The sequence below is a fragment of the Colossoma macropomum genome, unplaced genomic scaffold (assembly GCF_904425465.1).
Source record: "Colossoma macropomum unplaced genomic scaffold, Colossoma_macropomum, whole genome shotgun sequence".
Classification (NCBI taxonomy): Eukaryota; Metazoa; Chordata; class Actinopteri; order Characiformes; family Serrasalmidae; genus Colossoma; species Colossoma macropomum.
The window spans coordinates 457,579-474,327 of record NW_023494797.1 but is presented as its reverse complement, the minus strand read 5'-3'; the positions used below and the strand labels follow the sequence as shown (position 1 = coordinate 474,327).

At 38.1% G+C, this 16,749-nt stretch overlaps 1 protein-coding gene across 1 annotated transcript in view; it reads right to left on the bottom strand.

The window, feature by feature from the left end:
• Window positions 1-16,749, bottom strand: part of ptprja (protein tyrosine phosphatase receptor type Ja) — a 71,605-nt gene that overhangs the window by 41,416 nt on the left and 13,440 nt on the right. The window contains exons 4-10 of the mRNA XM_036583875.1: window positions 12,223-12,477; window positions 11,820-12,089; window positions 10,092-10,346; window positions 5,656-5,904; window positions 3,677-3,934; window positions 1,926-2,216; window positions 739-1,008 (exon numbers count right to left, since the gene is read on the bottom strand). Of these exons, the coding sequence (XP_036439768.1) occupies window positions 739-1,008; window positions 1,926-2,216; window positions 3,677-3,934; window positions 5,656-5,904; window positions 10,092-10,346; window positions 11,820-12,089; window positions 12,223-12,477 (1,848 nt within the window). The remainder of the gene's footprint in view (window positions 1-738; window positions 1,009-1,925; window positions 2,217-3,676; window positions 3,935-5,655; window positions 5,905-10,091; window positions 10,347-11,819; window positions 12,090-12,222; window positions 12,478-16,749) is intronic.

The window sequence follows — 16,749 nt, the reverse complement described above, 5'->3', positions numbered from 1 at the left end:
ATATGAAGACTAAAAGCTGAGATATAATATAACGTTAGCGAGTGGATTTTGAGTGGTTTTGGAGCTGAAATGCTGGCTAATGGTTGGTCACAGGTAGATGAAATCACTCTGTTTAATGAGGTTAGGATCTGCTGAGCACTGTGATGTATGAATCATGTTTTATTCCTTTGTTAGAATATGGAGACTAAAAGCAATAATATCATTTTGGTGTTTTTTGAGCCGGATTACTTGCTGATGCTGATGTCATGCCAGCTAGGGCATGGTCTGCTGAGTGTTCTGATTGTGTCATGTCTGTAACTTAAACTATTCTAAAGATATGAAGGCCAGAAGGTGACAATGCACTTTGTATTTTCAAGGTATAAATGAAAAAGCAAGGAGTTAAAATAGAGTTTTTTTTTCCTGGAGAGAAAATGTCATTGAGTAAAAAAAGTATTTATATTTAACAATTGTCGAGTAAAGTACAGTTCTTCCAAAAATAATACATAAGTGTAGTAATGAAGAACAATATTTTAAGTTTTTCCCACCTATGTTGCCAAGAGGTAAGATAAAAGAAGGTAAGATAAGAGAAGATAGAAAATGAGGTATAATGACTGAGTATTCAAAAACTATTTATAGGAATTATAAAGCATTACTCAAATATTGCCAGACATGTGAAGTCATTTATTAATTAGCTATTGCCATGTTGATGGGAATGTGCATTTGCCCATGAACTGAGCAGCATGGAGTATGATAACTCACTTGTGAAGGCTGTAATGGACATGGCTGAAGACTGGGTGCCGTCGGCTGTCTGAGTGATGATGCTGATGTTGTAAAGGCTGGCTGACGGCAGTGGCTGCAGCTGTGCTGTGGTGTTACCCACACATAGCTGAAGGATATATGTGCCATTAGGGCTTCTGACAGCAAGTAAGTAAGAGTACACACTTGACAGGGTGTCAGACTGTTGCCAGCTTAAAAATATACTGTGCTCACTAAATGAGTCCACATTCACACTGCTCACTGAGCTGGGACCTGCAGAGACAGGCACACACAGAGGCACAGTAAAAAAAATTGTGTGAAAGTATACAGACAAAGTACAATACTTCTGTTCTTGAGTAAAAGTAGATGTATGTTTGGTAAAATATTGCTTAAGTGAAAGTGCTCCATCCATATTTGCACTTGAATCTAAGTACAAAAGTACTTGCTCATGAGTTTACTTTGACATTCAAGTGAATTTACATGAATTTTCTTGAGTATGAAAGCAATATTGCACTTCATCTATCCAAGAAAGAGTGTGTGACAACAATGTATAAGGCTAAATAAAGTAGGGCAGGGGTGTCCAAACTTATCCACAAAAGGCCGATGTGGCTGCAGGTTTTCCGTCAAAACAAGCTGGAGCACACCTGATTCTCCTTGTTTAATCATTTGGTTTCAGTCTTTAAACTGTTGATTAGGTGATCTCCTGCTTTGTTGGAATGAAAACCTGCAGCCACACCAGCCCTTTGTGGATAAGATTGGACACTCCTGTTCTAGGGTATTCAGTTCAGTGCAATATTAATTAGATCTACCCAATATGTAGACATTTACTTGTCATATTACAACTACAGATGGGTAATTCACAACATTAAATTTAAATTTAGTGTATGTTTGCATCTACCACCTTGTTACCCCAAATAATTAAGTGGCATTTTACTGTCTTTTGTTAATGTAATAGGTTGTACATGTCAGTCATTTAGTGTAATTTAGTTAGACTGTCTGATTGAGACTCAATGCAAATCCCTAGGATCCCTTGAAACTCATCTTTTGGAAGAGGTCTATCTTATATAGCTCTCTCTTATAGCTTATTATTATTATTATTATTATTATTATAATAAGCAGTGATAGTAATGTGGTGAAAACACATCCAAGTTTTTATGCTTCAGTGTTTCATAAAGAGTTCAGTTACACACATGTGTATACAAATATCTGTTGAGAAGAGCTGAGGTAACCAAGTGCTCCCACTGTCTGTACTGTGATGATATATGGTGATCCTGCACTGAGACCAGTTATAGTGCTGGAGTTCTTGCTGCTGCTCTCATTCAGAGTTTTCACGGAAGTGCAGGAGCTGTTGGAGCAGTTGCATTGATACAGCACTCTAAAGCGGTAGTCTGCAGAGTTCATGTTCAAAGGTTGAGCCCAGCTGATGCTCAGAGTATTTCTGGTCTGCTGGGTCAACATGATCACACCAGGTGGAGATGGCACTGAAAGAACAATATGGTAAGAGACATGGAAAATTATTGTGCATGTACATCACTGTAGCTACACAGGGGGTGGCTGACACTGCACTGACGCACGTTTTGTGGAAAAAAAATCAAATCTGAGGAATCAAAATCGAGTGACTGTTGCTGGAGTGAAAGTTAGCTGGAATGAAATCTGTACTGTGGTGCTGTCAGCCTACTAACTAAGCTACTACTACTACCACAACCAAAACTAACCTACTGTCCTAGTAAGCACAGTTCAACATTTAGCAGGCATTGTGTTGTAAACATTGAATATATTGTGCTTGTTTATTTTCTAGTTAATAATGTTACAATCACAGCTAATATTTTTGTCTTTGCTCCGCTCAATCTCATCTGCTAATGCAGCTAATACTGCTTGTATAAATTGAGCCTGAGTATTCTGTGTGTCAGTGAAAAATATTTTATCCTCAGTCTACAGCTATTTCATTTTGAGGTGCAAGATATGCATTGCAGAGACACCCTGTTCACAGAGTAACACACCTTATCTGATGTAAACTGCACAGTAAACCTGAGAGGACTGGTGAAGATACCATCTTTGGTTGAAATCATTACAGCTGTCAGAATTTTATGTCTAATGATTATGTGCACTCCTGTGCATTAGCAGTCCAATGGCAAACAAATGATTGTTCACCAAGCCTAATGCTAGTAGCAGCTAGTTCTCTGCACACATATGAGCCTTTTAGCGCAAGATATTGTTACTAGACTGCAAAATGTTTGTTTATTGAAGAATTTTTAAAGAAAAAATTTAAAGCCATTAGTAGCAATTAAATATGATATCCCTGATGGCCAAGTAGCATAGCTCTTGATGTGGCAGAACTGATCCAGACTACTTTGCTTAGCTGAAATAGGCTTACTACAAACCCTGGGATTCAACTCTTATATAGCTCTCTTTAATAGCTTATTATTATTATTATTATTATTATTGGTGGCAGCAGAAGTAGTAGTAGTGGTACTAATGTGGTGAAAATGCACACAGGTTTTTATGTCTCTTTCATAAAAGGTCAGTAATGCACATGTGTATGAAAACTGCTGTGAAGAGCTGAGACCAAGTGCTCCCACTGTCAGTACTGTGAAGAAGTGATCCTGCACGAGGTAATTTTAATAAGTTCACTGAGGAATAAACAATTGTTTACCAAGCTAACTGTTAGAAGCAGCTAGTTCTCTGCACACCTATGAGCCTTTTAGCAAACAAATGTTTGTTTTATTTAAGATGTAATCGAAACCTATACAGTCTAGCTTGTGGAATTATAGTGGAATTATTTCACCTTATGTAGTATTTCCATGTATGCTTTAAGATTAGCAGAAAAATTGATTTCTGAAATCTCCTCCTGGCTATTTGCTGCTGTTGTTTTCTGTTGACTAGTCAGCGCAACCCCCACTGTGTGCATGCGCGTGTGGTGTATTTGTGTAAAAGCTCTTACAGGTAGCATTCTGCACACTTCCACTGTTCACTCGTACAGGTCCACTGGTGATGCCCAGTGTGACAGTGTAAAGAGTTCCAGGAAACAAGTTTGAGAACACAACAGGCGTTGCATCAGTCTGATTCTGTGTTTGAAGAATGATTCCATTGAGTAGGAGTGTGATGGTGTAGAGAGAGACACTGCCAGCAGGGCCACTCCACTCTACCCTCATACTCACACTCGTCCCCACAGCAGAAATGTTTGATGCTTTATCAAGGCCTGACAGCAGTGTGACAAAAAAAAGGAAAAAGGCACTTGTGTATTAGCATATTAATATGTTGCAAGTTTTTGATGAAAATTGTACTTCTGAAAAGTTGAAAAGCTTGGAATCACTTGCCATAATAATAATTGCTTGTTTTATTCATGTTATACAGATTAGACTGAGATATTGGGAAATGGGAGAAAATACCCTATTTAAGAATAAAGCCTATTTACTGTAAACTCAAAACCATATCTGTGTAAGTGTTTGTCGGGTCCAGGATGATGACACATTAATTTTGTTTTCATAGCACAAAAAAAGCTAAAAAATGCATTTTTTTTGTTAATTTTATAAATCAAAGAACAACACTTAAAATTTACATTTTAAAATTAAATTGAGACATATCAAAATTATCAAACAACTTCATTCACAATATTATACAGCTTTCTCAATCATTATGGAATGATCTACAGCTTGGTTCATCATTCTGGACACATGTAACATTGCATTTTTTTTTATAGTTTCCTATACATTAGTTGAAACTTTTTTATCTTTGACAAATCTTGAGTAGGTGACGAGTGAAATTAAATTGGGACTAAAGAGCAATGTTTAATCTAGACTAAGATTAAAGTAGTGAATGGGATCCATACATTTTTCAGGAAGAATTCCCTTCTCCATGAGTCTTGTGCATTGTGAAAATGAATATAAAATCTTAGATAAAGATAGGTTTTTATACAAAGAGCTCAGTTTGATAGTTTTAAAAGTAGATTTCAAAGTTTTAAAAGCTTAAACTCAGAGTAAGTCTCTAGTGACTACTAGTAAGAATGGCTGACAAAATTAGTAAGTTAATAAAAAGACATATACATGATGGATGGTGTACTGACTATTTTATGTAATTGTAATAGTAACAGTAATTGTAAAAGTATTTTTCAGGTCTAAGGTTCTGTAGGCAAAAACTGTTAAAACCCTGATCAGTAATAATTTAATTTACAATGAACATTAAAGGCATCTAATGTTTAACTGTCCTAGCTTCAGTGAATGCCAGTTCAAATGGGATGATCTAATTTGATTCTACTTCTACGATGATAATTTATGTGAGTAAAACAAACATTCTGAGGTCTCCCTTTTTTGAATCAATGAACCATCTAAACATGTGGAGCATATGGACTTATTGAATGCAAAAACTAATGATCAAAATTAGGAATCATCTGTCCCGAAATACAACTGCAGATGTTCTAATGTCACTTTTGCATTGAAACTAGCATCAGGCAAAAAAATAAATGTCTGTAGCCTCTAGTAAAACTGCACAGTACAGTAACTTACAGCACATGTGTTCCAACATTAGTTTTTCAGATTATTTAATGTTTTAATTTTACCCGATTTTCTCCCCAATTTAGTCGTCTCCAATTCCACCCGCTAGTTAGGACTCCCCCAATCACACGATGCTATCAACGCTAAAAGGGTGAAGGTTAACACAGGCTTCCTCCGAGACCTGTGAAGCCAACCACCGCTTCTTTTCGAACTGCCGCTCACGCAACGTCACTGGACAGCCGAACGCGCTCGGAGGAAAGCGCCAACCAACAGACGCCTGCGCTGACTAGCATCGCGCTGAGTGATGGGGGGAGAAGGAGGGGCCATCCCACCCACCCACCGACCCACCGACCGACCGACCCACCGACCGACCCACCGACCACCCGGGAGCCCTCTATTTAATGTTTGTGTATAGCAGTGAAATTAATACCTGTGAATGCAGAAATCTGTACAGGATCGGACCGAAGATTGTTTAATATCGTGACCACAGTAAAGGTGTAGTTGGTACCAGGGGTGAGGTTGCTGGCAATAGCAGTCTCAATACGGTAGAACCCCATTACTGCTCCATTCATACTCAGTTCATACAGGTATGATAAGTTTTCATCCTGAGGAGTCCATGAAAGATGCATTTCCGTTGTGCTTGTAGAAGTGGCATTTAAACTAGCCACTGCTTTTGGTTCTAAGAGAGAAGACATGCATTGTTAGTATCTAAGTGGTAATAATAACTAATAATAATAACTAATCTAATCTAAATGGTTTCTGCTCATAACCTCTGACTGTACAGAACCCAAAAATCTCACTTAATATTTTAAACATTACTGGAACCAACTGGTATGTGTTCTCAATCATGGCAATCTGTCTAGTTCTCTTGTGATTTACCTTCACCCTGGCCCCTCTTCCTATCATTTATTTCATCATGTATACAAGGAATGTGTCTCAGTGAGTGCACATATGTATTATGTGTAACATACTAAACAAACCAGACAAGTACACAGACTATAGCAAATATTCAAAAAGAAAATAAAAACTGAAAAAATAGAGAATAGATATAAAAAAGCCAATGTGAAAGGAGCTGAAAGAGATGAATGTGTGAAAATGTACATATGGACAAGGTCTGAGAAAACATAAAATAAATATTATTTAAAGTATATTACAGGATAATATGAACACTGGCAAAAATAACATTTGTACAGTTGTGCAAATAGGCATTACGGTTCAGAGGAGTTGCACAGTAAGGTAGGATTCAGTTTTTAGTTAAAGTTTAAAGTGCAAGGTGTCCACTGTGGTTAATGAGTGCTACAGTTATGGGAAAAAGACTGTCAGCATGTCTAATTGTGCTGACTTTGATCTTGCCAGTGCGCTTCATGACCTTGCTGTTGTTTATGACTAGATCTAACTACATATGTGATCCTCTCTACTGTCCTGTGCTAGCGCTGGAGTTTGGCTCATTCTTGTGAGGTGGAGGATTCAAACCAGATGGTTATAGGTGAAGTGAGGATGGACTTGATGATTGTTTTGTAGAATTGGATCATCAGGGCTGGCGGCAAGTTGAATTTCTTCAGCTGCCTCAAGAAGAGGTTTCTATGCTGTGCTGTCTTGGCTAGAGAGACTGTATTCCCCTCCCACTTTATGTCCCTGGATATGATGATGCCCGTGTGTTCAGCAACATGTGGTGCTACTGCTCCATGGGGCCAGCAGTTCAACTTCCTTTCTGTATGCAGACTCATCACCTTTGGGTTTCTTGTTTGTTTTTGATGTTTTTTGTTCTGCTGTAAATGTAAGCATCTTTGGGTTCTCGAAAATTGCTTTATAAATAAAGTATTGTTATTATTATTATCATTATTATAAGGCTGACCATTGTGGTGTCTTTGGACAACTTCAGGATCCTTACAGCTGGTTCCTTGGAGACACAGTTGTTGATAGAGAAATTGAAGAGAAGGGGCGAGAGCACTGTGGTACTCCAGTGCTGAGGGTCCAGGTGTCCGTCATGTATACAATATAATGTAAGACATACACTATAAGGCCAAAACTATATGGATACCTGATCATCACACCAAAAATGGTCCAATCTAGGGGCATTAATATGGAGTTAAGCCTCCCTCTGCAGCTATAACAGCCTCCACCCCCTCTGGGAGTGGTTTCCACAATATTTTCTGAGCGTGTCTGTAGGAATTTGCACCCATTCAGTCAAAAGAGCATTTGTGACATCAAGTAGTTGTCGAGTTATAATGAATATATTACTATTATAATCAATAAGAAATCCATAATCATATACTAAAAAGTTGATTGACAAAAGTGTATTAATCCTCTCACTAAGGATAGGCCATGCTGTGTGTAGGTTAGGGGATTTTGCATGGGAGAGTCCCTGGAGTTCAGAAGCTTCTAGAAGCTAGTGTACTTTGTTGCAAGGACAAGCTGGCCCGTGAGAGGGGAGGTAAGCTGATAAGGAACCAGACAGTATCAGTGTTGGAACCAGTTTAAAAAGATAAAATTTAATTAAAAACCTTGAAAGGATGGGGGCAGCTTAGGATAGCTGAGCATGCAAGTTTTTAAAAAATCAAGGATGCATGCGGTCGGAAATAAGAGTTTCCAACTGAAGTATAAGGATGGGAAACAATGGGAACCAAAGTGAAATGAGAAAAGGTGAGCAGGAGGGGGCGATTGCTTCATCGCCCCCAAACAGGGTATAAAAAATGATGTTTCTGTAATGTACTTTGCATTTGGCTGTCCGGGAGCCATCTTGCCACCTGAAGCTCAATAAATGAAGAGGGCCTTTTCCTTCCTTCAAAAAGAACTCAACGGCTGAAGTCTTTTATTTTCTTTTATTTTTGACTGAACTTTATTTTATTTTGCGTTTATGATGAGAACAAGCAACTAGATTTATTAAAAAACTAAAACATAGTTATAGAACAGATTAGTTTAATTATCCATATGTTGGGGCTCTGAGCGAGCGGGAATCGCACTTAGTCCCAACATATTGATGCTAGATGAGAAGGCTTGGCTCGCAATGAACATTTCAATTCATCTCAAAGGAATGCAACGTGCCAACAGTAAACTGGAGTTGCGGTCAGAGCTTTGTGCAGGGCACTGGAGTTTCTCCACACCAAATCTAACAAACCATGTCTTAATAGGCCCTGCTTTGTGCACAGGGGTACAGTCATGCAGGAATGCTGTACATTACCCTTCACTGGAACTAAGAGGCCTAGCCCAAACTCTGAACACCAGCCCCAGTTTACTGTTGACACTTTGCATTCGAGGAGGTAACATTCCTCTGGCATCTACCAAACCCAGATTCATCAGATTGCCAGATTGTGATGTATGATTCATTACTTCAGAGAACACATTTCCATTAGTGATCTTAGACTTGTGAGCTGTTGCTCAGCCATGGAAAGCCATTTAATGAACTGCAAAAGCGGCATCCTATGACAGTGCCATGTTTTAAGTCACTGAGCTCTTAGTAATGGGTGTGGTTGAAAAAACAGAACTCAATAGTAAGGGGAGATGTCCACATACTTTTGGTACATACAGTAGCATATCTTAGTTACTCTTGCTCCTGTTTTCTTGTTTACTTTGTTTATTGGCCTGTATTTTATCCTATTCTTTTTTATTGAGTTTGATTTGTTTATGAAAATCACATTCAAACACATATGAAAACACATGCATTACCAATATCCAGCTGGACTGGATTCATGCAAGTTTCTTTCTTTTCATTGATGCACAGAAAAGCTACGTAGTTGCTAATAGCTCACTCTCTCTGGAAAATCTTCAGCCTACTAAATACGACTGTGTTACAAAGCTAAGTATACGTCCTTCACTCCAAAACCCCAATCTATCGCATGTCGAGAAAAACAGCACAAAACAATCCATTGTCATAACATTGTTTCCTTGGTCATTTACATTTAGAGAGAACGTAACATTATATGTAAAGAAAATTATTATGTGGCACGCTGTTTAAAAATTAAACTTAGTTATATTTTCCAAACATAGATGATTAATTGTCGTCCTTCAGGCATTGGCAGTTGGTTACTTGTCATTCATTGATGATATCTGATTACATCACCCCATTGCCCATGCCTAGTACCACCCTCAACTTTATCACTCACCTAAAATTGCTATGTTTTGAACAGTAATGTAAAACTCATTCTCGTTCTCATACACCATACCCATCTTATACCAGCAAACTCTCTTTTTCACTTTTTAATCATATCAATCATATAAAATTTTCTTTTTTTGAGTGCATTCGTCTGTTTTAGCTTAAGCTCATTAACAGAAACAATTTTTTATTAGATCCAGTCCTCTAGTATTGGAATGCAGAAAGGGCCAGGTGCTAGAAATAAAGGCTGTTTAAAACAGAACAAAGTAAATAAGTATTTGATCTATGTTATTTGTTTGGGTAAAATTCCATGGGCTTTGTATACTAAAAGAAAGGCTAAAAAGGGAGAGATTTTGTGTTTGTACTTCATGCGAAACTTTGTCAATAATGCATAATTATCTTGTGTGTACAGTGTTGTTAAACCAACTGTGTTCTTCCAATCTACTAAAAGCTCAAACTTTGTAAATACCACTCAGTGATGTAGACTAATGGTCAAATGCCAATAAGTGTGTTGTCAAATTTTTTATGTTATGTATATCAAATGTTTATGTTTAGAAAGTACAAAAACAGAAATGTTTTTAATTAATACACAAACACATTAACACAGAAATGTATTTAACACCCATAAATTATGATATTTGACTTTTTTTTTATAAGATTTTATTATTGATTGATAAAATTTTAAATGTGTATATAACATTTCTCTTCTGTACTGTGTAATAAGAGCTTGCAGGGTAGTCTGCTCTATTTTAGTAAGATACTGAGAGACTTACTGGTGATGCAAAGAGTGTACTGTGGTGGACCATATAAATTTGCAGCTGTTATGAGCGCAGTGACACTGCAGTTGTATGCAGTTCCTGGCTGAAGCTGTGTGAGCAGTAAGCTGAAGTTTGAGGTGTTGAAGAATGCTCCATTGATCTGGATTTTGTAGGACAAGAGACCAGAGTTGCCAGGCAGTGGGGACCAAACCAGATTAACTGAACTGGTATTCACAGGTGAGGCCTGCAAATTCTGCACAGCATTTGGAGCTGAGTGAGAAACACACACACACACACGCGCACACACACACACACACACACAAACAAAAGCAAATTTACATATTCTGTATATACGTATTGAAGAGTAAATGGGGCTAAATTGTCACCCTCAGCTGTAGTTCAGTAGTTCATAGAATTATGGATAGTGTTTTGTCTAGTTTTGTCTCTGTCTAGTTTTTGCTGAACAAAAGGAAGCAAGTTGGAATATATCTTTAATTTCAGTAAACAATACAAACCTGCTTTCCCTCTGGAGTACTTGTAATAAGCTAACCACTTATTTAAAACATAATACTGACATTTTTGCAGCTAAATATAGGTGGAATATTTTGTTTTTTTTGTTTTGTTTTGTTAATTTTTTCCTGCAAACACACAACATTGTCACAGTGTTGTCTACTTTCTTACAGCATTGCTACATTGTCATAAGGTGGTGCTAATTATGGTGTATAAACAAAGTTGTCACAACGCTGTCACAACCTCATAATTAAATAATGTTGTCATATGGTATTACGACTATCTATTGGTAACTTAGCAAAATTCAGGCGCAACATAAAGGAACCTATGAGGATTCTAGGAGGTTGTGACAAGTTGGCACTTGTTGAGAATGTTGAGGGCACCAAAACAATAGATTGTGACAACATTGTCACAGTGTTGTCACAGTGTAACTGTTTTTGCTTAGGCTTAACCCCTTAAAATCCCAGGCTTATTACATACTAAGGCTTATTATTCAGTAATCACACGGACTCTAGTGCAAATGGAGCTATTCTTAGATTATAAAAGTGTGTAATAAAACTTTGGGCTTAAGGGATTAAATTCACACACTATGGCACTATTTGCTCCCAGATCCACTTCAGAGTTGGAAGCCATCCCAAAATTATCAGAAACAAAAAGTGATACTATTACTACTATTAGTAGTAAAATCAGTGATGGTGTATCCAGAAGCACCAGCAGATGTACAGAGATACTACTACTACTACTACTACTACTAATAATAATAATAATAATAATAGCAGCAGCACTTGTTCTTTTAGTATTTTTTGGAATTTCCCCAAGACTGAAGTAGACGCAGAAGCAAACACAATAATGGGTGTGAGTTGAATAGTACTTGTCTTCTTGCATTTGGCCAAGAAACTGGAATTAATCTAGTAATAGAGAACAGGGGCTTTCTACAGAAACTTCTTATCTTTTGGTCTTAAGCTAAGATCTGACAGGTCAAGATAACATTTTTCACAAATTTTTATCACAGAAGTAAATCTTATCTTAATTTAGGAATCTTATCTTACAGCATCTTATCAAAGCACCATTTTCAGTGCAGATAAATAACATCATTATGTTAGTTATTGTGATCTATGCTGCCTGTCACTGCATAAAACTATAGAAACAAATGGTTAAAACAGATGTTGAGAGAACTCCTGGGTTGTCTTAAAGTTAGGACAATATATAGGAAATTTTCCTGGATGCGCTTACTTGTGTATGCAGTGATGCTGATACTTGAACTTTTCAGACCCAGAGCTCCAATGGTACTTATAGCAATGGTGTATTGGTTGCCAGGTGACAGAGCTGTAAGCTGTATGCTGGTGCTGTTTGTCAGAGATGTGTTGGTGCTGGACTGGCTGGATTTATATGAGACTTCATAATACACATTGAGTCCATCCATTGAGACCGGCACCCCCCAGAAAATAGAGATAGACACATTTGTCTGGCCATTTACACTGATTGTGCTGGGAGGGTTAGGCTCTGTAAAAGAATTGAAAACACACAAATGTTGACACACTTGCATGCACACAGACACACACACACACACATATACACACAAATAGCTCCTCATTAAGCTAATATAAAGGCTTCTGTGCATGCATCAAGGACTCACTGGTAGCAAGCTGGAAAACAGAAGAGGTGTTCCTCAGTCCTCCACTAACAGAGGTTATGGTGAGGTTATAGATATAACCTGCCAAGAGCTGCTGGATCTGTGATTGGTTGGATAGTTCTGAAAAATTTCTGTTGAGTGCTACACTGTAGATGTTCAGCTCATATGAGTCCACATGACCCAGAGGAGCCAACCATGCCACCCACACACTGCTGCTATTCTGATCCAACACAGTAATATTGTCCACTGTTGCTGGATCTGCAGAGAGACAATGTCACCAACCTAAATACTGTGCAATTATGAACATCTTTTTATGATTACTGATGTATGTTTTATGTTACTCTATCTCAGTACCCCATTGTCAATTTTCACTTTCTTGAGTCTGTGTGAAAAAAAATATGAATGAAAAACAATTACATTCTCAACTCCATGAGAAGTCTAAGCATAGTGATAAATTTAGCTCTCTTGCTTATAACAACTAGCCTTGATTACATATTGCAACATTTGGTACTCAGATATAAGTAATGGAAACAGAGGGCAATATAACAGCTGAAATCTGTTCGGTGGTTAGAGCTATTATCAGGCAGTTCTTTTGGCAAGCCATTAACCAAATCAACTGTCAAGTAAATCAACTTTGCATTTAAAGAGTACAATAATACAGGATTGTGAAAGCAAAAAAGAAGAAATCTGCTTTCATGGCAGATTTGTTTGTTGCCCCAAGAGGAGCAGATTGGGGGTGACTTGAATTCCTTCTGCTTCCACCAACATTAATTACTGAAGCAGTTTGGTGGTACTCATTATAATGTTGGTTCTGCTGTATACTTGGTATTTCTCACATTAGTTACTTATTAGTACTTGTAAATGTACATATATACTCATGAGTAAAAATGTGAAATAATCTAACATTATCAAAAATATCATAATTCTTACAAAGATTTCAGACTTTCCCTTCTCCAAACAATTAGAACAACAGTACTTGTAAAGAAACAAGTATAACACAACTGAAACTATCACAAAAATGATGTTAACTAGTCATTTCATGTAAAGATGAAGAGAAGTAGCCACAGAATAGCAAATTATATATCATTGCAAAATTCTCACATGGATTCTATGGAAGCATATCAATATCAAAATTAAAATAATGTAATATGTAATATGTGAAATGGCAGTGGATTTTTATTTTTGCATTTAAAATTTCCACTCATATTTGAATTTTCACTCTCTAATTAGAAAGGGAAAGTTTGTGAACAAACTTTAAGTTGGCTTGAAAAAGCCAGCTAATTATATTAAAACGTTAAAATGGTGGAAGACAATGGTTAATGCTTGCTAAAGTGTTGCTTAGATGTTGCTATGAGGTTGCCATGGTATCCAAGGCAGTGGGTAAAGTGTTGCTAGGTGGTTGCTATGGTGTCCCAGGTTGTTGCTAAAGTGTTGCTAGGTGGTTGCTATGCTATTAAACACACTGTTACTTTGAATCCACTGATATCCTAAATCGACTCCTACCTAAATTCGGTGGTATCCTACATACACTGCCATCTGAAATTCACTGCCACCTTAAATTTACTGATACCTTATATCCACTGCCACCTTAAATTCACTGCCATCTTAAATTTACCCATACCTTAAATCCACTGCCACCTTAAATTTACTGCCACCTTAAATTTACTCATACCTTAGTTCCACTGCCACCTTAAATACACTGATACCTTAACTCATTCTCCAACCTTAAATCTCCTGCTACCATAAATTCATTGCTACCTTAGGGTGTTTTCATATGTAGTTCTTTTTAAATTAACTGAATTGAGTTTTGTTAAAGTGAGCCTGAAAGGGAACCAACTGCAAATGCCCTCAGGTCTTTTTGTGTTCACAATGTAAGTGAACTAAAAAGAGGAGTTTTCTTTCTGATCCTTTTTAGCACTGATAAGATCTCAGACCACAACTCCATTAGAACTCAGACCACTTTCACACCACTCATGGTGTGCACAGTGCACACAGAAACGATTGGCCAGGGTGCATCGTGAAAATTTGGAAAAATGACCCTCTGTGTCTGCCACGGTGGGTTCCGTTTTTTCGCTGTACTCCTGACTGAGCTCCACCCACTGAAAATCCGCATCTGCACTGAAATAGTGTGTTCGGTGAATTTTCATTCATTCAGCATTCAGTGTGAAAGCAGCTTAAAGCTCTGCGTTGCGTGCATTTACAGCATGAGCCTTTAACACGGTAACATCACGTGGGCTGTCGCATCTTATCACTTTAATATGTCAGGGCTGCTGTCTTGTCGCAGATCACGGACAGGCTTTATCCTGAGCAGAACCTTATAAATGATTCTTGATGGTCTGTTTTTACCTGCTGAAGTGCTGAAGTGCTGGAAGACTGTGGCTGTGCATACAGCGAGCCTCGGGGTGTTCACCATAAAGCAAAGCAAAAGCAGGCTGGGACCATTTTGTTTTCATAATGCACAAATCAATCACACCACAAAATGAACTTGAGAGGTGGTCTCTTCAGTTTGTTTTTGGGGCTGTTTAGAGGTGTCTGATTTCATTTGGGGCCATTTAGAGGGGCATGTTTTTATCATTTTTTGAGGTTTCATTTGTTTTTATACACGACCCACAAAAAATCTTCAATCAACTATGTGACAGATTTTTCTGTTTTAATTAGCTGGTCGAAATTATTATCCATATGAGCCAACAGTGTGTGAGATTAATCCAGTACAGATGTGAGATTAATCCAGCATCAAGGGCTATTTTCTAACTTACATAGTGAACATCAGTTGTGGACATATTGCATGCTGGTAAAATCAGCAGATGCAGGGCCTAAGGCATAAGTAAAGCAGATGAATGGAAAATGGCCTTTGTTACCACTAGGGGGCACTGTTGATACTGTTTGGCCTTTCGAATGCTCTGTCAGTTTTCCAGGCCTTTATAAATGATATTCTGAGGGACATGATAGGCTCTTAATTGTATACATTGATGATATCCTACTCCCCTGACTTTGAGTCTCCTGTAGATCAGGTTCATTCTGTATTGAAACTCCTACTAGAGAATAACTTGATGTGAAAGGAGAGAAATTTCATTTGCAATCTGTTGCCTTTCTAGGATACATCATTAGTTTGAATGATGTGGTTATGGATGATCACAAAGTAGATGCAGTCGTAAACTGGCCCAGACCCAATTCAGTAACAGAATGATAAAGATTCCTAAGATTCGCCAATTTCTGTCGCTGTTATATTAGAAACTCAAGTTGTATTGCTGCGCCCCTCACAGCTGTCCCAAAAGAAGGACCTAAAAAATTAACTTTGTCTGTATAAGCAGAGAAGGCTTTTAAAGCTCTGAATGAGTCTTCATGTGTGCTTCATAAAGCACCTAGATCCACCAGTACCATTTACAGTAGAAGTTGATGCTTCCAAGACGGGTAGTGGGGCCATCCTCGCTCAACATATTGGAAATCCTGTTAAATTACACCCAGTAGCTTTCTCTTTACATAAATTCACTCCTGCTGAACAGAGTTATGGTATAGGAGACTGTGAATAGCTTGCTGTTGAAGAAGGGAGACACTGGTTAGAGGATGCTAATCACCCCTTCACCCCTCTTACTACAGGACATCTAGGAGAGACTCACACACCGCAATTATTGCCTAATCGGTATTGGTGGGAATCCATGGATGGTGATGTTCACAAGTTTGTATCTTCCTGTTCAGTATGCTGTCAGTATGAAACACACATTAGACATAAACGGCAGACAAACTCATTCCCTTGCCTATTCCAGTAAAACCCTGGTCACATATAGCTATTGATTCTATAACTAATTTGCCTGAATCACAGGGGTTTACCACCATTCTGACTATCGCAAATAGATTCTCTTGCAGTGTCCGATTCATACCATTTCCTTGATTAACGACTGCATTTCAAACAGCAGAAACATTGGAGTTTCTGTTAGTCTGTCTTCAGGATACCACCCACAAATCAATGGACAATGTGAAAGAGTAAACCAGGAACTTGGGAAATTCTTGAGATTGTTTTGTCATAATAACCCTTCAGACTGGTCTAGATTTCTAATGTGAGCAGAGATTGTGCAAAATTCACTGGTTAGCTCAGCTACAGGACTGACCCTTTTTCAATGTGTGTTGGGTTTTCAGCCTCCCATGGCCCCATGGACTAGCATGAGATCTGATGTTCCTGCTGTTAATGAATAGATGCAGCACAGTGAGAGGGTCTGGGAGGAAACTCACCAAAGGACTGTGGCTGCTCTGCAACGGAACAAGGGACAAGCGACTGGCACTGTGGCGAGACCTCCAGTACCAGCCTGGGGACTGAGTTTGGACCTCAACTAAAGACTTCAGGTTTGCAGAGGGGAGTACGAAACTCAAACCTAAATATATATGTGCCTGTTTAAGAAGGTAAAAGAATTAACAGTGTCACTTATAGGCCTGATCTGCCTCCTTGTTATAGAATTTCTCATTCATTTCATGTATCCTTTCTCAAACCTGTTGTCTCACGTCCGTTGGACAAGGCTACGCCCGGTGTTGCACCAT